We start from the raw sequence: 21,432 nt of genomic DNA, 5'->3' as shown, positions 1-21,432 counted from the left end.
CTAATATATATATATGTGTGTGTGTGTGTGTGTGTGTGTGTGTGTGTGTGTGTGTGTGTGTGTGTGTGTGTGTGTGTGTGTCTTTAGGGGCATAAATGAAGTTACATGAACTTGTGCATTTTTATGTGTCTGTGTATGCATGTTTGTATTTGGGTGGTTGCACTAGGGGGTTTGGGTAGGGAATCAAGAGTCTATATACATGTGTTTTTGTCAGAGCATGCGAGTGAAAGGATGATAGTGTCCTTGAATGTATTTGACAGTGGGGGACCTTGTCTGCTGAATGTGTGTGTGTTTGTCTGGTTATGCTCACTTGGAGTTTAGGGGTACCTTTTCCAATGTGATGCATGACATCTGACAGTGATAGTGTTGATACAGTGTAATCTTGAGACATACTGAGCCAATAATGAGATCTTTCTAATTATGGCTATAGCTGACTCTGAAACAGATTTTCTGACCATCATGATAACCTACCTACCAGCAGTGATTTTCTTTCTGACTCTCATGAAGTATTTTAATTTATCTTTGACATATCATTAAGAAACATTCATGCAGTAGGAAGAATGTCCAATTACAAAATCGACCTAAAATTGCTATTTTAACCTTATCAATTTCAGTGCAGCTTAGTGATGAATTTGATGCTTTTACTTTAGCCATTTCATACCGTGACATTTTTACTTTGACATAGTACAAACAATGTAACACTCAAAACAGACCTCCTGCACGACGGCAATTGCACGGCACCAAATTATAGTAAAATCCAAAGAAACAAACGGAGCCAGAAAACTGTGATCAAAGATGCTTTATAATTAAAAAAGTAACATAAGAACAGATAACCAGACCGGTTTCGGCTGGCAACAACACACAACCTTCTTCAGTGTGAAACAAAACTATCAGATGCTACAATTATATACATACAGCTGTCATACCATTGGCTCATCTTCAGAATTGCTCATTAAGACCAGGTGGAAACAATCCACCTAGTTTTACAATCCATTTCTTTTCTTTTGAGTCTAAAATTGAATGCCATCCAGTTTTATTACCCTTAACCATGTCAATAACTGTAAAAGTAAATTTGGCAGTTTTGTGTATTAGACTGTGTTTGTACAGAGCATTATTAACTTTTTTGTTTTTAATATTACTTATGTGTTCAGAAATTCTTAGCCTGAGAGGGCGAGAAGTTTGACCAACATAGACAACTGCATGTGGCCAAATAAACTAGCCAATCACTACTGCAGTTGGCAAAAAATTGTATGTCATACACCCTAGAACAATTCCTATTTGTAAATTGTTTGGATTTCATAATTTTATCACAATTAATGCAATGGCCACAAGTGAAGCAGCCAACCAAGGGTTCCCCGGTCAAGGTGGTTTGTGATGACAGAGTATGTGCTGCGTCATGTATATGTTTATAGTGGTTAAAACATGATGCCAAATTTTTGCCTTTGCGAAATGAAAATAGGCATCTATCCGGTATTAGATTGGCTAGTTCTGGATCACATTGTAAAATATTCCAATGTCTGTGAAACCTGTTAATTAATAAATCTGAATTCCTGGCATATGTTGTTACAAACCTGATCAGCTGTACTTCATCATGGTTCCGTGATTTATCGGATAACAGCTCCTGCCTTGGTAATGTATTGGCCCAGTTTCTGGCTTGCAGAACATGTCCCATATGATATCCCCTGGCTCTGAACCTGTTTGTAAGATCCCATCTATGTTCTTGAAAAGTTTCTTCCTGGGAACAAATATGCCTCCTGTGTATGAATTGAGATTTCGGGATGTTCCTGGCAATATGTGGAGGATGAAAGCTTGATGCATGAAGGACCGTGTTATATTCGGGGTACTTCCTGAAGACCTGTGTACTAAGAGTATGATCAGGTTGTCTATTAATCAAAACATCAAGAAAAGTAATTGTACTTACATGGTAGTTAGCTGTGAACTGTAGACCCCATTTGTTGTCATTCAAGTAAGAGATGAATTCAGTTAGATACTCAATATCGGCCCTCCATACCATCCAGCAATCATCCAAATAACGTCTCCAGATATCGATTTCCTCCAGATATATGTTACTGTTATATATGATTTGGTCCTCAATAAAAGCCATAAAGAGGTCAGCATTTATGAGGGCAAAGGATGCCCCCATTGCTGTGCCCTTGGTCTGCCAAAAACCGGTATCCTGGTAAAAGAAGACGTTATTGGTAAGGACATGTTCTGCAAGACCAACAAGAAAAGTGTTAAAGTCTGGATTATATAAGTGTGACATGTTGAGCCAATATGTCAAGGCTTCCAAATCTACCTGATGTGGTATATTAGTATATAAAGCATGTACATCAAGTGTACACATTAGCCAACCTGGTTCCAACTGGGTATCTGAAATGATTTTTAGAAATTCGGTGGTATCCTGTAGCCGGGAACGAACATATGATAACAGAAACTTTAAATATCTGGTCAGGAAAATGGATAATGGTTCGGTAATGTACCCTCTGCCTGAAACTATTGGTCTGCCTGGTGGATGGACAGGATCCTTGTATATTTTTGGTAAAAAGTAGATGTATTGGTTTGCAGAGTCCTGAATGGTAAGTTGTTGGAGCACAGAAGTGGTGATGATGCCCGCATCCTTGGCCTTAGATAAAAAATCATCAATCTGTTTCTTAAACCTGTGGGTGGGATTGAAAGGCATTTCAGCATAATATCGTCTATCTGCTAGTTGCCTCCTAGCCTCCTTGTCATAGTCTGACCAATTCATAATGACAACTGCCCCACCTTTATCTGCAGAAATGATGACAATGTCCCTATTGTGCTGTAATTCAAGAATTGCCTGTTTTTCACTAAGTGACAGATTGTTGGGTTTGAACCGAACATCAGAGCCAGAATAGTGCAGATCTTTGAGAATGCTGCTCTGAAATAAATGTACAATAGGGTGCATTGGAGGAAGGTATTTAGATTTGTGATATACAAATTTATCATTGTTATATGATTCTGCCCCATCACCATACTGCAGCTTCAGGTTAAGAGTTCTACAAAAAGACATGACGTCTTGTGCCAAGACATCCTCAGATACCACAAAACCAGGAATGAATGTTAAATCTTTATTAAGGATGGACAATTGAGTTGGCGATAAAACAAAATTGGATAAGTTCAAAACATTAGACCATACATTCTGATTTATTTCTGAGTTACCAGTTGCAACAGACTTTGAATGTTCTCGATTTTTCTTGTGTTTCCTCCCCCCTCGTTTGTATTTACCCCTAAAGGGACAAAACCCTGAGCCCTCTTGGGGTTGGGTGAATCCGATACCGGGAGTATGTCACTATCAGTGCAGGATGATGGATTGTCAGTAGATGAACCATTAGTTGTAGACCTTTTGCGTAAAATAGACCTAGATCTTTTTCTTTTGGGGGTTTTGCCCGGATGTGGGTTGAATCTAACATGTTTGGTAGGATTGCTGAAAGGGTGGGCCCCTTGATAATCAAATTGGTCCGGTTGGAACGTTTTGATTTTATGAGATTTTAATTGCTCCTCAAGGCTTGTGAGGTCATTTGCCACTTTGTTTAGGTATTTATTGAAAAATGTTTCACCCTCAAATTTTTGTACTGTGTTGCAAAGTTCAGTTACTATATTGATTTCCTTATCAATTATTCTGTCATGATATTTTGACAGAGCTTCACCAAATAACATTGTGGCTTGCTCTTGTATGGTTGCCCATTGGCTGTTAAGCTCTTCATCAGGCTCCCGCACATGAGGTTGTATTCTTATTCTAAGACCCCTTGGGGTGATGCCTTTAGCCATATAGGCCTTGAAACGTTTTGATTGCCATACATTTGATCTTAAAGATTTCAAATGCTTGTAAAGATTATCAAAGGCCAGATTACAAGATGATTCAGGCCCCAAGGGGTCACTAGAACTGCCACTGGTTATGGTTGGTCCAAGACTGAATGCTCTGAGGGCCTTTCTGTCTGCTGATAATCCAGAGACTAAACTGAATAGGTCCATATTTGTATAAAATATAATTGGAAAACAGAAGGATTCCAATATAATAATTTTCTTATGTGAATGTCTCAAATGGAAAATTGACAATGATGGCCTCACCTTAAAAGGATAAAGATTGCCACGTCAATGCCCAAGGACCATACAAAAAAGATTGTGAGGAGACAATAATAGCCAACAGGCCAGGCCAATGCCAAGCCAATCTAATGTGCTACGTCCCTATACCCGAAGTTGACTAAAAAGCTACCAGATTAAAAAGCAGACAGTAGTGAACCTGTTAAACTGCAAAATGGGAAAATAATACCTATATATCTAAAAAAATATATTTTTGAGGGTGAAGCTCAAAGTTATAAAAATGATGTATCTGGTATTATGATAGTGGTTATAAAAAACCAAACCAGAGAAAAAACAAATAATCATACACAAACCTCAGATCATTCATTGAAGACCAAGGGACCAACCCAAAAAGCTTCAAATAGTACTGAGAAATCAGACCAAAAATTGGTATTATAGAAAATCTCTACAATGAGGGATTGATATATCCTAACCCCAAAATATAATGCCCTATATCCTTGTATCAGTCAACAATACTGAATAACTGGGTCTGGAATTCAGTGTGGGTCAATACCAAATCACAAATTAAAAGAACTTGGTGTAGTTAATTACAATACCAAGAAATAATTAAAAAAATATTTACAATGACCTAGGTTGTCTGGTATGTAAAGAACAATATGTTAGAAAATATCTCTAGAAATGAGATTGATAATAACACATAGTATTCACATATGCCATGGAGATGTAATCATTGAAGTAATCAGACTATGGAATGTCAGAAAATATATAATAAATGATAAAGTAACAATGCTTATGTGTATGCACTAAATGGCCAGTGTTGGTCAAAATTACTTACATCCCAGTGGGGACATAAAAAGCCAAAACACTTATATCAACAGGCCCTTGAATGAGCCCAAGATATTATGAATGAATCGAAACCAGAACAGTGATGCCTATATCTAACAAATGAACTGGCAAAAATACTTCTAAACATCAGTAGAATTACAAATGAATACATGCTTAAATAACATATGCCTTGTAAACTTGTTCAAAAAATAGTAACACCCCTTTCTTGTGTTTAACCATGTTACATACTAAATGGATTTGTAAAGAATAATTGCTTACAGTTCAATTGTAAATTAAATAAATGATGCAATAAAGGTAAAAAACAAAAAAACAAAAAAAAGTCTACGGTTCAAAATTTGGACCAAGCCAATAACAGATATAACTGCTCATACATATGAAATTGATGATATTCGATAATCCATCAAAAGTGGAGTCCAAGCTCGATGAAAATGTAGACCAAACAGATGTACATACGACACTGTCATATATGGTTAAACTGTTAGACAAAGATAATACAATGTCGTTATAAGTAAAAAGGATACAGTCATTATACAAATGCCCCTTGATTGCTTCCTGGTATAAAAAATGCCAACTTCACTTCAGAAAATACACAGTTCCAAAAAGAAAGATAAATTCATATTAGAACTGGAAAATCCTCACAGCGACCATGCCGTCATGCGTGCTGTAATCCAACAATTATAAAAAGGAAAAAGATTTCAATACAAGAAGCCACAGTACCTTAGAGCTGAAAAAAACATAGTAATTCCAAGGGTGAGACACTGATAATGCAGAAAACTTCCCGCTAGCTCGCCAAATCGTCAGCTACTCCACGAGTCATTATACAACCCCCCCTTGATTGCTTTTTGGTATAAAAAATGCCAACTCCGCTTCAGAAAATACACAGTTCCAAAATTCGTACTAGATCTGGAAAATCCTCACAGCGATCATGCCATCATGCGTGCTGTAATCAGACAGTTGTAAAAAGGAAAAAGATTTCACTACAAGGAACCACAGTAACTTGAAGCTGAAAAAAGATAGTAATTCCAAGGGCGAGACGCTGATAATGCAGTAGGTCAAATATCCCCTATTTAGAAACTATGTTTAATGTGAAAATTTGATAGCAAAAATACTCTGAAGCACTTATTTGCTCCTTTTGTATGAAGCTATACATCAGTCTCCATGACAGTTATGAATTAAAATTTTCAGAGAATTCCAATAAGATATTTGGAAACAAATGCACTCATGAATGTACTTTAGAATCATAAGGATTTCACCACATCTCAGTCATAATTTATACAGCAACACACTACCTTTGTTAATATATGGAGTTTGGGTCTCATGCTATATGCAGTTACCTTGTCTGGAAAAATATTTATAGTTTTACTTCTAGTAAGAACATAGTGTTCATGTATTATTGACTTTAATTTCACTTTCTCATTGGAGCAGAGGTCAAGTAGTATCCCCTAGGAGGAAATGGGATACAATGTGACTGTTACACCAAACATCATTCAAAACACTGCATTTTCTAACTTATAGGTAGCTATATGTCAGTTTTCCTGTGTTAGTTCATAATATAATTTAAACAGAATTTTAATAAAATACAGTACTTGCATTCAAAATTCACTCAATAATGCTGCTCTACCTACAAATATTGTACTGCATCTAATTTACATGGTAGCATTCTGCCTTTCTCAGTACATGGAGTTTAGACTTCACCTTTTTTTGCAGGAAAAGAAATTTTGTTCTGTCTAAAGAAACATTTTGATTTTATTTTTGATATAATGAGAATTTAGTTTCACCCTACCTTTGAGAATATGTGAGATGCCCCCCCCCCCCCCTCCCGATGGAATCAGGTATAATGCCAGATTGTAACTGAAATACTGTATTTTAAATGTGTATAAGACTAAATGTATGTTCCCGCGGTGGTGGTGCTGTGGTAGCATTGTCACCTCACAGTAAGACGCTGTCCGGTTCGATTCTCAGCTAGAGCGTCTTCTGAGTGGAGACATGCGTGAATGGGCGTACCTTCATTGAAGGTTGTGCATCAGGGCTGGTAACTCGGCACGTAAAAATCAATTACCAATCATTAGTGGACCGGAGTTCTGCTGTGGCGACCCCTAACCGGGAAAAGCCGAAAGACACAAACAAACATAAGACTATATGTATGTTCCTCTGTAGTAGCTCATAGTAGAAATTTCATGAAATTCTAGTAAAAGTTGTGCATATAAATCACACTCAGGGGTGCCATTTTACCTCAAAGGATTTCACTGTACGCCAATCTTGATTTGCATTGTAGCACGCTACCTTTGTTACTACATCGAGTTTAGTACTTCGCATCTATGCTCATGCTGATATTGTCTGTTAACCCTATATGCCTGAGACTTTAAGGAACATGCAACCAGACATCCATGTTATACCCCAAGCTCTTTACTAAGCTTCTTTATTCTGCAGTGCTCCGTACATATTCTGCTACCAGGCTATCTTTTCCAAATAAGAAATTAAGACCTTATTGACTGCTTGATTACTTAAGAAATCCCTACGTTGTATGTGTATACACAAACACAAGTGAAAAAGAAATGTGTCATATAGAAGTTTAATGAGACCCTTCAGAATACAATCTATTTACTTCTTTCTGATACAAATAGTGATTTTTGAGGTGTCAGGCTTAAATGCACTATAATAATAATGACTGTCTTATTGTCGATCCATATTGTGCGACTCCAAGGATATTGCATTGAAGATCAAGATTGCTTTATTTTGTGGATTTCCTTTTTCCCCAAGATAGAGAGATCTTGGTTGGAGTTGTATATATAAGTAGCAGGGAGGTAGGGTGCAGCATCCTGCAAAAAAAAAAAAAAAAAAAAGTGTGACATGTTATACTGAAACTACTGGTTTGCCTGTTGCGGAGGCTTTGCAATTGCAGTTCTGTCAGGCAACGATAAATCTCTTGCAATTCCTTATTAATTTTACAACTTGAGAATGTGTATTTTGTGCCTGAAACATTATCTTAAACTTGTGTTTTACATTGCCACCTTTTATTTAAAAAATGAGCAGAGGTTTCAGAGTGGCTGTTTTGTTTGTTAAAAATCTAGTCATTTCAACTACTTCAGTATGGTTGGCTCATAGTGGTGCTTGCATTTGCTTACTGAATTAAAACTGCAGGAATCTAACACATGCTTTTAGAACCTGATCTGGTACATTGAACCTGGTGTATATGGTATTTCCTGCTAAGATTTCATCATATAGTTTGCAAGCCACTTCAATTAATGTGCACAGACACACATATACACACACACACACACACACACACACACACACACACACACACACACACACACACACACACACACACACGCACACAAATATGCAAATACCTTCTAACCCTATACATACACACATGCACACAGTCTCTGTCCCCTACAAACACATATGCCCACACCCTGCACCCCCTCAAACTAACGAACACACACCCTGTCCCATCCCACATTCACCCATACACACAGACATGCGCGCGCACACACACGCACACACTCACACACATACATGTGTGCGCACACACTCTCTCTCTCTACCTCCTCCACATACATACACATGCATACACCCTGCTTCCCCGCTGCACACAGACATACTGCACACAACATCTCCCCCCTACAAATATACACACATACAGACATGCACACACCCTCTATCCTCCACAAACACATATGCACACACCCTGTACCCCACACTCATGTTCACACACCTAGCACCCCCCACACACACATACACACACACTCACACTGATATTCACACATGCCCTCTACCATCCCACATTCACACATATGCACATGCACACACTGTCTACGTCCTCCACACACATGTGCCCATACACATGCATACACCCTGCCCCCCACACACAGACATACTACATACACCTTCTGCCCTCACAAACATACATATACACACATACACACATCCTGTACCCCCCACATATGCACATATCCTTTACACCCCCAACACACATATACACACACAGACATACAGATATGTGCATATACCCTCTACCACCCCCCACATACACATAAACACATGTGCGCACACCTTCTAGCCACTCACACTTGCACACACACATGTATGCACCATCAACCCTATACACACACACACACACACACACACACACACACACACACACATACACATACACACATACACATACACACACACACACACACACACACACACACACACACACACACACACACACACACACACGCACACACCCACACACACACACACACACACGCACGCCCACAAACACACACACACACACATGCCCACACAGTCTATACCCCACACACATACACACACATACCCCACACACACATGCACACACTCCTTAAGAGTAGCATGACTGGAGTGGCACTTAGGAAACAAGTGCATTGACTGACAAACATAAACTAATACCTTTTTATGAAAGATCTTGCATAATTTATGCATTTTCAGCTGTGGGCAGTGCAGATGTTTGGAGTATTCTTGCCGGTGCTTTAGTTTTTCCACAGTATTTGAGGTACTTTAGTTTAGAAATTAACTTTAATGTTAATATCTACAAATTACAACAGCCGTAAACCCTTTTTAATATGAAAAGAAAAAAAATAACTATTCTACTGTACCCACTAAGCAAGCATGCTTGCAAGTTACGCATGGGTAAGTGCAAATCGTTTTTCAACTGCTTTGTTTTCTGTTTGCAGAATCTGTCAGTGTGTCCAGAAGAAGAATCTGTCATCATGTCTTCCTTTGTGAGAACTCTGTCTTCACTCAGTCTCAAACAAGGTGAGCAACTGAGAAGCAAAATACTGCTAGCAAGGCTCCCAGTAGGCTTCTGGGGCTGAAGTAGGTATTATTTCAGTTGAAAAGCAGTCCTGTAACCTTTATCAACTGGATCCAAAGAGTACAGTGCATGTCCTGACTATAACAGTTGTAAGAATATTCTGACATATCTTCAGAAATTGGAACATCTTTGCTTTGAACTCTGTTCCCTAGAGAAACTGCAGGCTCTTAGCATATTTTCTGTGGATAGCATATTTCTCAACAAAAGTTCTTGGGCAGAACATTTACAGTGCCAACTGGCATAAAGCTGTTTAAGTGATTATCAGTCCTCATTTTTCCATCATTGCTCTTCCTTAATTTTTTATGTATCCATTTCTTATTAATTTGTAAAAATTATGTGGATAGTGTAATACTGTTTCCATTTTTTTTCTTTTTGATAATTTTACTTGTTAGGATAGATTTCATGATGAACTGGAGAGGTAGAACTATATGGTTTATACGTTTTTTTTAAAAAAATTGGCTGGTGGTAGGCTGATTATCTGACTTGTCTGACATATTATTTTACATGAGGCTGTTGAAAACAATTGAATGAAAGAAAAAGTAGAATACCAAGAAATTAATCATAAGCCATTAGGATATGTACTGTTATTTGACTGATCAATGTGTTGCTCAATTAGTGTGTTATATTTTACTACATGAGAGAGGTAGCAACACTGTACGTGATCAGGAAGAGGTCCAAAAAATAAACTTGTTCAGCTGCACATTTTAAAAGAACACACATTTAGCTTATAGTTTTGTGAAAGTAATTGTTCTTTAGAAAAAAAGGTATGACAGTAGGCCAGTGCCATCAAAAACAAAAGTTCATGTTAGGGAAGAGAGCAGTTATAATTACAGATGTCTTTTAAGGCACAAATGTCAGTAAAAAAAAAAAAAAAAGTACAGCTGTATACATTTACCATAAATGTAAATATTGAAGCATATTTGCTGTTGCAGTCTTGACTTGTGGGATTTCCTATCATGCAAGCCCTTGCCCAGCCTGACTACTAGAGAATATTTTGCCCTCCTAAAGAAGACAAAGGACACCCTATGCAATGTCACTTTGTTTGCGTATAAAGTGAGTTGGCTGGTGCCATGACCTCAGTACTTTCTTGCCCCTAATAAGTAGAAGCCCCTCAGTATAGCCTTGAGGTCAGGAGTCTGGGACCCTTGATTCCAGAATAAGTGTGAAGGAGAAAGTGTGTCACCCTGATTGAGAAGGTGAATGCCCTAGCCTATCTCGTAGGCCAGAAAGGAAAGCTACATTTATGGTAAGTGTACAAAACTGTACTATATTCTTTGTGTTTCACTGTTGCAGTCCTGAGCTGGGAGATGATTCCCAAAGCTAAAATACAGGATTAAGGGGAGGCAATGATGCCCTGTAGAATGCCAGTGGCAAATCCTGTTCTGTAATTGGAAAAGTTAGGAAGATGGTAATGTTTCACTGCGATGGTGGTGCTGCGGTAGTGTTGTCGCCTCACAGTAAGATGCTGTCCGGTTCGATTCTCAGCTAGAGCGTCTCCCGCGTGGAGACTTGCGTGAATGGGCGTACCTTCATTGAAGGTTGTGCGTCAGAGCTGGCAACTCGGCATGTAAAAATCTACTGCCAATTATTAGCAGACCGGAGTTCCACTGTGGTGACCCCTAACCGGGAAAAGCTGAAAGACACAACAACAAGAAAGATGGTAATGTTTCATGAAGGTATGAACAGAGGACCAAGTAGCTGCTTCCAAATGTCCTTCATGGCCACCCCTTTAAGAAGGAGTAAAGAAAGCTGTAGCCCTGGTGGAATGTGTCCTAACAGCATCAGGAGGCTTCTTACTATGATGGCTATAGCAAAAGGAGATACAGTGGCAGATCCATTTGGAAATAGTTTGTTTAGAAACTGATTTCTCCTAGAGCTACTGGAAAGGCCACAAAAAGTTGGTCTGATTTCCTGACATTTTTGATTCTGTCCAAGTAGTAATGCAGTTGCCTATTCACATCCAAAGAATGAAGGACCCCTTCTCTCCTTGATTAGGAAAAAATGTAGGTAAGTGCATAGTCTGGTTTAAAGTGCATAGTCTGATTTAAAGAATGTTGGTAAGTGCATAGACTGGTTTAAAGAATGTAGGTAAGCGCATAGTCTGGTTTAAAGAATGTAGGTAAGTGCATAGTCTGGTTTAAAGAATGTAGGTAAGTGCATAGTCTGGTTTAAAGAATGTAGGTAAGTGCATAGTCTGGTTTAAAGAATGTAGGTAAGTGCATAGTCTGGTTTAAAGAATGTAGGTAAGTGCATAGTCTGGTTTAAAGAATGTAGGTAAGTGCATAGTCTGGTTTAAAAAATGTAGGTAAGTGCATAGTCTGGTTTAAAGAATTTAGGTAAGTGCATAGTCTGGTTTAAAGAGGTCTCTGTTACCACCTGAAGCATAAATGATGGATCTGAAGCTCTGACACCCTTCTGGCTGAGGTAATGGCTAGTAGAAAGGCTGTCTTTCAGCTCAGGAATTTTCTATAAGCAGAAGCCTCTGGGTTCAAAGGGTGACCTTTTCCAGAATTAACTTGAGGTCCCAAGGAGGAACAGGAGGTTTTATGGAAGGTCTAATGAGGACAACTCCTCTCAGAAACTGTTTCATAATGGGATGTGTATAGAGAGGATGTTGAAAAGGCAGATAGGTGGAAATAGCTGAAGCATGGATTTTTATACAGGGGTAGGAAAGACCTTTTTCAAAAGGCAGGATAACAGTGACAGGATGAAAGGGGTCTGAGCTTGATGGGGTCCCCTTTGTCTACACCAAAGAATGAATCTTTTCCATTTGGTGGACTAAGACTTCTTAGTGCTAGGTCTTTTGGTACCTTTTAGAATGTCCAAGACCTGCTTGTCAAGGAGCAACCCCTCACTTTGAATCAAGGTGTCATCCAAGCTGTCTATGTTAGTGTGTGCAGGTTAGGGTGTATTATTGTATCCCTGTTCTGCCTTAGCAGGTCCACTCTCTACGACAGCTGCCAGGGATATCTGTTGGTTAGACTGAGTAATAGGGGGTACCAGTGCATCAACCAATTTGTGGCTATCAGAATTACCCTTGGCTCCTCTTCCCTTATTTCATCAATACCCTAGGCAGCAGTGGTACTAGGGGGAAGACACAGAGGAATAGCCCTGTCTAAGGAAAAGAAAAGGTGTCTGTCTTACAGGCTGACTTCATTTTTTTTCTGAAGAAAAACTTTTTCAAGTCAGCATTTTCTTTGGTGGCAAAAAGGTGCATCTGTGGTACACCCCATTTTTTGGCTATGCTGAGAAATAATTTCTGATGCAGTTCCCACTCATGGGGATCTGAAAGGCTCCTGCAGAGGTGAGATACTAGTTGACTGTTTTTTTGGTCAATACTGTGCCATAAGGTGCAGCCCTAGGGAGTTGCTGTTTCCCAAAGGTCCGAATGGGGTAAGAGTGGGTCCCCCCTCCCATTTGTTCATATACCACATAACTGTGGTATTGTCTGTCTTCACCAGGAGGACTCAAGGTTTCCATTTTTTTTTTGGAAGGCAACTGGGCCATTTTGGACTTCTATTACTTCTTTTAGGTTGATCTATTTGTTTTTGAACTTGGAGTCCCATCTGCCTTGGGTCTGGAAGCTGTTAGAGTGGGCTCTGCAGGCTATTTATGATGTATATGTTGTCAGAGTTTGGTCCTGAGGGGTGAACATGAAGAGAAGGCCTGGATTGAGAGTGCATGCTTGGGCCCATCAGGCAAACTCTTTCTGAGGCAAGGAAGCAGTTTTATTCTAAAGATGAGAGACTGTGAATTGTGGCATCACACATTTTTGAGACACAATTGTAGTTTTCTCATATGTACTCTGTCTAGGGGGTTCATGGGAGTGCAAAAGGCCATATATTCCAGGGCCCTGAGATACTCTCTGGCTGTGAGGTATTTCTTGTCAGGAATCTTTTCAAGTACAGGGTTAGAAAGGTAAGGGTTTGTTTGGGAACTTTTTGTATTAATGGTGAACCCCACTGAGGTTAATAAGTTTTGGATATAAAGTATATATGGTTGCTTTGAGTTTTTCTAGGCTTGTTCCCCAACTGAGGCAATCATCTAAGTAAAGGTAAATCTGAATTCCCTTTGTTCTGCAGAAGACTATCATGAGGCCTAGGCATTTTGTGAAGACCCTGGGTGCAGTAGACAAGCCAAAGGGCACAGCATAGAATTTATACTGCCTCATACCTGCTCTGAAGCATAATAATCTTCTGTATGATTTCTCTGTGGGGATATGGAGGTATGCATTTTTAAATCAAAGGTTACTATGAAGCACAGGGGCAAATCATGGGTACTAGTTTTTGCAGAGTTAGCATTTTGAATTTTGGGACCTGTAAGAATCTGCTGAGCCTTGACAAGTCTAGTATTGGCCTCCAGGTACCTTCTTTTCTGGGAACTAGGAAAAGTCTGGAGTAAAAACCTTTTCCTTGTAAGGATTTTGGTACTGGTTCCACAGAGCCTTGAGCATAGAGAAGCTGTATTTGGGTAAAGGCCTCTCTCTTTTGGTTTGGAGGAATGTCTGGGAAGCCTGAGTAAATCAAGGGTTTTTCAAACTTGAGCTTGTAATCTCTTTGAATGATTAGCACACATAGATCCCTGGTAATGAGAGTACAGTTCTTTTAGAATAGTGACACTCCCCCAAGCTTGGGGGTGGGGTGGGGGAAGAAGGAAGGGATTACCATGCAAGAGTTATGACTGCTCCCTGCTAGGTCCCTGGGTATATGATTCCCCAGGCCTTTTGGGGTCTGTTTGCCACTGTCTTGGCCCCTGGTGCTGTCCTTGCCTCCTTTACCTATGAGGTTTCCTTTGCCAAGGCCTAGACTGGAGGGCTGGAAAAAAACAATCTTTTGTAGGGTAATTCCAGCTGAAAGAGGAGGTTGGACCTGAAGCAAGTTTGCATGGACATGGCCTTAGCCTCCATTTTCTTAAGGACATTTTCTGCCTTAGGAACAAAAAGAAAATCTTTGTCTAAGGGGCATCCATAAGACTGGATTTGACATGTTCAGGAAGGGACTGCTCCCTCAGCCAAGTATGTCTTCTAATGATGGATGATGTGGATGCTGCCCTGCTGGAGGTTTCCAAGGTATCATATTGCAAGTGCAGAGTGTGTTTAGCTACATGAGAGCAGGAGTTGCATAGCACCACTAATTCTTTTGAGAGGCCCTTATTTTCAGTCTCCATCAGTTTGTTCCATCTGGTCAAGAATAGTTTTCTGGTGCCTCACCACATGAAACTACCAAGCCCTCATGACAAGGGTAGCAAAGGTGGGGACTTTCTTTCCAAACCTGTCTAGACCAAACTGTAGGCAAATTTTTTTTGTAAGATCTAACATTTGCTCCTTTAGGGTATGGAGTCACTACTTCAGGATCTGCCACATGGTTCTTAAAAAGGTGTTTGTTGGAATTAGAACTGTGTAAAATCTGTCAGGTTTTTAAGGGGCAGGTAGCAGAAAGTCAGGTTGCAAAGAAGAATCTAGGAATATGTCTACCATCTATAAGACTGGGCGAATGGCAAGGGGTTTATGCTCATGGAGATTAAGAAATTCACTAATCCTCTCTTTGGATTGGGGGTAGTCCTAAGCTTCCCATTTGAAGTGCTCCATCGGGGTATGCAATGTTTCCCCAAAGGAAATATCCTTGGGTGGATAGAGTCTGAGGCAAGGCTCTCCTCAGAGTCAGAATCCCCATAGGAAGCAATTGATGCATCATCTTCAAAGGTGGATTCATCATGATGCAAATCATCCTTTTAGTCAAATGAGTCAGAATATTCTTGTGGTGGGGCATCCCTCTCTGTTTTACCTGGGAATGTTTCAGGTGGAAGGAAGCATCTAGATCTAACCAAGGAAATAAAATCATCAGCCAGTATCACTAGGTCTTGTTGGTAGGCTTGAGAGTGGGAATCTGTCAGTCTAGACAGAGGTACGGTGGGTGTAGCATTTTTGTGGGGATTCTTAGGTTCTGACCTAAGGCCAACCTCTGCTCTAGTACTTGGATCAACTGAATCTCACGAGTAGTAAGCAGAGGTGATCTCCTGACAACGTGAAGAGCCATCATCAGTTTTAGATAGATCATTGGAAGCTGGAGCCTATGAAGTGGTCCTGAATCCAACCAACAAGCTAAGTCCTTCAGCTTGTAAGGAAGTAGAGAGACCCAGAAGTACATCAGACTCCAAATGGGTAATTGTGCTGTCCGATTCCCTTTATATCCAAACTTAGTGCTGTTGGATAGGGCATCTGCAGGATTCTGAAGGAGGGGTGAATATGCTATGGTAGTTGGGCTTGCCAAGAGCTTCCACAGCAGGAAATCCTGCAAGTCGGGACTGCAACAGTGAAACTGAAAGAACATCAATATTAGTTTGTAAGGTACACTACCATTCCTCAACTAAGTTGCCCTAAACCCAATTACATGACAACAATTACACAAAACTAGTTGCTCAAGCACACAACATGTAAAGAGCCGTCAGCTAGAACACAAGAATTATGTCTTGCTCTTTCTGTGATATCCTGCAGTCTTAGGGTACACTTACCAGACTACATTAAAGCCCACAAATGTGGCATCTGGGAGTAGTGATAGGCAAAAATGGGCAAAGTGAAAATCAGCAATCAGGTTTCGAATAAATGAGGGGAATCCATATTACTCAGACATAATCATTTCATTTTTGATTGAACTTAGACGCTTATTTAGTTGTTTGTTTAACAAATAGATGGGGCAATATATTACAGTCCTTTTTCAGCCATAACTTAGGAAAGTGGCAAGTGTATAACTAAATGGAAATACAAAGTAATACAAGTGACAAAGATGGAATAGAGGACAGCATTGCTGCCTCACAGTAGTTCATTCTCCTTTTCAGTTCTTGGTTGGGGTAGATTTTGTATGGAGTGAACATATCTTCCCTCAGTACATCTGAGCTTTCAGTGGATGCTATCATTTCCTCCAAAGTCTCAAACATGTAGTTCAGATGGACTAGAGGTCCAATAAGTTGTTTAGTGTTGTTTATAATGTAAAAACTGCTCCTTGTGGCATTATACACCTTTAATGTCAGCCGTAACTTAGGAAAGCTACACGATTCATCATTAGAAGACAAGCCTAGCTGAGGAAGCAGTCCCTTCCTGAACATGTAACATCCAGACTTCTGGATGCCCCCTTAGACAAATATTTTCTTTTTGGTTCTAAGGCAGAATCCATCCATCTATCCATTCAAAAAGACATGCGTCTGGTGTGTTCCCTTCCGGGCCTCCACTGACAATTGGCTCATTCCAAGTCAGACTTTCCTGGTAAACAAATGATTAACTAACTAACTAACTAGTGTCAGGAATGATTCCAGTTCTTCTGTGACCCTGAATTAGATAAACTGGATAAGTGGGTACATAGGAATGAGCTGAATCCAGGACTGTGGTAAAGGTTCCTGTGTTGCCCATATCATACTTGGATAATTAGGTGGCTTCCTTGTTCACTGTGAGAGAGGGAACTCTGAGCAGCCTATCTGTCCCTGTAGGAGTAGTCCCAGCCCAGCAACTTGTAGCTCATTGGCCATTTTGGGTTAATTTCTATCCTTTTTGATCTCCCTGGTATAAAAAACGCTTAGCGCGGTTTTGCGCGGGTTTGCGCAGCACTGTTTAGCTGCGGTTAAACTATTCCAGGCTCCACGAAGTCTGCACTTCAGTTTTTCCCATGAAACTTGAAACACTTCAACCCAGCACTAGAAATAAGGCAATTTAAGACTGGCACTTACTAAAACTCACTAAAACTAGCACTAGCTTACAGCTTGCACTTCAGCCCTATACTGAGGAAGTTTAAGGCTCTTTACTCATCCAATCAGCAATACAGTCCCAACCATCTATTAAGGCATGTTCAAGGGACAGCTTCAGGTGTGCTCTCCAGTCCAGCTGGTGAATCTGGTCATCCTGAGGCAATGTTACAATTGCCTCATGTACACAGACAACCCCCTCCTCCTCCCAACCAACACAAACATATGTGAGAGATGCAGCTACACAGCCAAATTGGAGGCTAAGCTCTCTCAACCCACAACTGGATCAACCAGTCACAAGGAGAAGGGCAACACTAGCACCACATTACCAGACTCACATAGACCAGCCATAGCTGCACCAGAAAACAACCCTCAGAAACACGCAAAAACATACTTGAAGGCTCTAAATAAGAACCTGCCTAAACAACAGAGACCTCCTAAGCATACACCCAAGCAACCCCCACCCCACAACAGAAACCAGGTAACACATACGTCACAACATCAGTGTGCCAAGCAGAAACAGCCCTTAAGGCTAAATAACACACCTAACGCACTAGTAATCGGTGATTCTATCATCAGGCACACAGACGTCCCACTCATTAGACTGAAAAAGGAGAAGGTTACCATAAGCTGCCTGTTGGGTGTCAGAATCCACCACATAACACATGCACTCAAGTCACTCCAGAACAAGTACAAATATGACTCTGCCATTGTACATGTTGGCGTAAATGACCTGAGACGTACCTCCCTGGACTACATGAAGAGACATGGAGGAGTTCTCTGACCATGTAGCCCAGGCTGGTATGATTCTGACTCTGAGTAGCATCCTGCCATCACCCAAAATGATGCCAGCATATGAAGAAAAAATGATCAGTTTCAACAATTGGTTAAACTACTGGTGTCATTCAAAGGGGATCCAGTACTTGTCAGCCTGGGATGACATGCTTGACAAGCCACGTTGCTTTGCCAGAGACGGCTTGCACCTGTCGCCCCTGGGCTTTTGAATACTGGCCAAGACTCTTGCCGCCCCAATACTGCCTTTTTTAGGCAAGGCTCAAAAGACAAACCCACCACCATAAACAACAATAATAAACAAAAACTGAGGGTAATGCTGCTCAGCACCAGAAGTCTAAACCTCAAAATGCACGCACTCAAGGCTCTCCTTAGTATGGAAGAAATCGACATATGTGCAGTGACAGAAACCTGGTTCAAGACTCCAGAGAGCACCCCAGCACTACCAGGCTATAACTCCTACCATACCTTTAGGTCTCAAAACCAGGACCGGAACACAAAAGGAGGGGGTGTGTCCATATTCATCAAGAACACCCACACCTCCAAGTTAGTAACACAGCACAAGGAATCTGAGACCATCCAAGTGCAATTGACAGCGGGTAAATTGACTGTTCAATTTATAGCTTGCTACAGATCTCCCACCTTGTCTCAGGACCCTCATGCAGCATTCCTGAGAACATTAGAAAGTATGAAAATTCTACCCAACACCATGCTACTGGGTGACTTCAACTATCCAAACATTGACTGGGAAAACTACTCAAGGTCAAATGCCCTAGCCCAATGCTTCCTTGAGTTTATAAACTTAAACGCCCTTGAACAGCTGGTCACCACTCCCACAAGAGGTGACAACATACTGGACCTGGTCATCACCAACATGGGGAATCTATGTTCCACACCTGAGGTAAACTCGTCATTGCTAAGATCAGATCACAAACTAATCACACTGGACATCCACATCCCGACCCCCCCCCCCCCAGCAAAGGAAATCAAGGTAAAAAACTTCTCTAAAGCCAACTTCACACTCCTCAAGACCGAGGTGGGAAGTTTCAAAGCTCCCAATCAAATGGAAAATGATGACCCATCGGCAGAATTGTTTACAAGTGCATTCTATGAACACCTTCAAGAATGCATGGACCAAGCCATCCCAAGTAAAACCAAGACCAACTCCTCAAAAAAGAGGAAGCCAGTCTGATGGACACTAGCCATAAATAAACTTTACAACAGAAGGAGGAAACTCCTGCAAGATAGAACAAAATCCCAAAATAAGAAGGCATTTCTGATTAACATCAGTAAAAAACTGCGCTCCCTCATTAAATCATCCAAGGCCAACTTCGAAAGAAAAATAGCCAATGACTCTAAGGATAACTACAAGGCCTTCTTTAACTATGTCAAGAGTCTAGGGGCAAATTCTCAGATCTGCTCCAAGCTAGTGCATAATGACCATAAATGCACTGAACTAACTGACATTGCCAACATCCTGGCTGACAAGTTCAGTGCAAACTTCACCCCACCCCCTCTCCACCAATGGGGCTAGCACCCATCCCAGAAGAATGTGGCGCTCCAGATATCTCAGACACACAAGTAAAGACAGCCCTTGCAAAGGCGAAAAACACAGCATCAATGGGACCAGATGCTATCCCAGGTTGTGTCTTACACGAGTTTTAAAATGAACTAACCCCCCATCTCAAATCACTATTCAAACTCAGCCTCTCTACAGGCTATGTACCGGAACAATGGCGTACAGCAACAGTCGTACCACTCCACAAAGGTGGTGCCACAACTGACCCTGGTCTGCAAAGCTATGGAACGCATTATCATGGAGCTCATTAACAGGGACATTGGGAACCTCCAGACACTGGACCCCACCCAGTTCGGCTTTGTTAAAGGCAGATCTTGCCTCCTGAACTTGGTCGACTTCTTCGAAACAGTCACCAAGGCCATAGATGAAGGGAAGGTGGTCCACACAGCATATCCGGACCTCGCTAAGGCGTTCAACACCATCCCACACTCAGGAATCATAGACAAACTCACCAGTTTAAATATCAACCCCCATGTCACGAGATGGGTTGCCAATTGGGTCTCAGACAGAACCCACATGGTAAGACTGGCAGGCGCCATGTCTGACTCTAAACCAGTCACAAGCAAAGTCCCACAGGGCTCAGTCCTGGGACCCCTGCTGTTCGGTATATATTTCTCCGAAGTACAGGCAAAGGCGGTGGGACTGTGGCTAACCAACTTCGCAGATGACTGTAAATTGGGTGCAATAATTGACTCACCAGCTGACACAGACATCCTGCAAAAGGGTTTCACAGAGACAAACACCTGGTGTCAAAGTCACGGCCTCAAGCTAAAAATGCATAGTAATCCCATTTCGGAAAAACAAAGTATCTACAAACTACCACATAGATGGGAATCCACTAAGTACAGAAGAAGTAATTAGGGACCTGGGTACCCAAGTAGATAACATGCTCTCCTTTGATAACCACATAGCCAAAATGGTCAGGAAATCCTTCTATGTGGCACACCTGATCACAAAGGGTTTCTCATCCAGATCCAATGAGGTGATTGTGCCCCTTTACTCCTCACTCATTAGGCCCATAATAGAGTACAATGCCCCATTTGGGATGTACCTCACTAGACACCAGCAACAACTAGAAAGACCACAGAAGTACTTCACTAAGAGGATTAAGGGCCTTAAACAATTACCCTATGAAGCACGACTAAAAAAGCTCCAGCTCTTCTCAGTCACTTACCGTCTGCTCAGAGGTGACCTATGCCTGACCTATAGGGCCATGTCAAACCCTGAACTAATGGACATGCTTCCCCTCAAAAAAACGAGATCCCTCAGAACCACTCATTCTAGTGACTTGAACCTATGTACAAAAAAACAGGACATGCTGGAGGGATAGATTCCTGTCCCAGCGACTCCCCACACTCTGGAATAGAATCCCAATCCATATTCGACAGAGCTCCTCTCCGACCCTCTTCAAGAGAAATCTTGATGAGTGGATGGGTAATCGTAAGTTCTACCCTGGGATCACTTCAGGAGCCCTGTTGATAGAGGCCCAGGTTACTAATCTAATGGGAAGGCGAAAGTCATCACTCTGTGGATAGGCTTATAAATGCCCATGGGCAGATAGCCTAGTACTTACCTA

The 21,432-nt window shown here is 41.0% G+C and overlaps 1 protein-coding gene across 2 annotated transcripts in view; it reads left to right on the top strand.

Annotated features, from left to right (window-relative positions):
- Window positions 1-21,432, top strand: part of NCKAP1L (NCK associated protein 1 like) — a 1,498,172-nt gene that overhangs the window by 581,736 nt on the left and 895,004 nt on the right. For both annotated transcript variants that reach the window (XM_044083976.1, XM_044083975.1), the window contains one exon: window positions 9,615-9,696. In XM_044083976.1, the coding sequence (XP_043939911.1) occupies window positions 9,615-9,696 (82 nt within the window). The remainder of the gene's footprint in view (window positions 1-9,614; window positions 9,697-21,432) is intronic.

Source organism: Protopterus annectens, chromosome 9.part0 (genome assembly GCF_019279795.1).
Source record: "Protopterus annectens isolate FY-2018-M chromosome 9.part0, PAN1.0, whole genome shotgun sequence".
NCBI classification, from domain to species: Eukaryota; Metazoa; Chordata; order Ceratodontiformes; family Protopteridae; genus Protopterus; species Protopterus annectens.
Note: the sequence above shows the minus strand (reverse complement) of the source record. Positions and strands in the feature narration are given on the sequence as shown.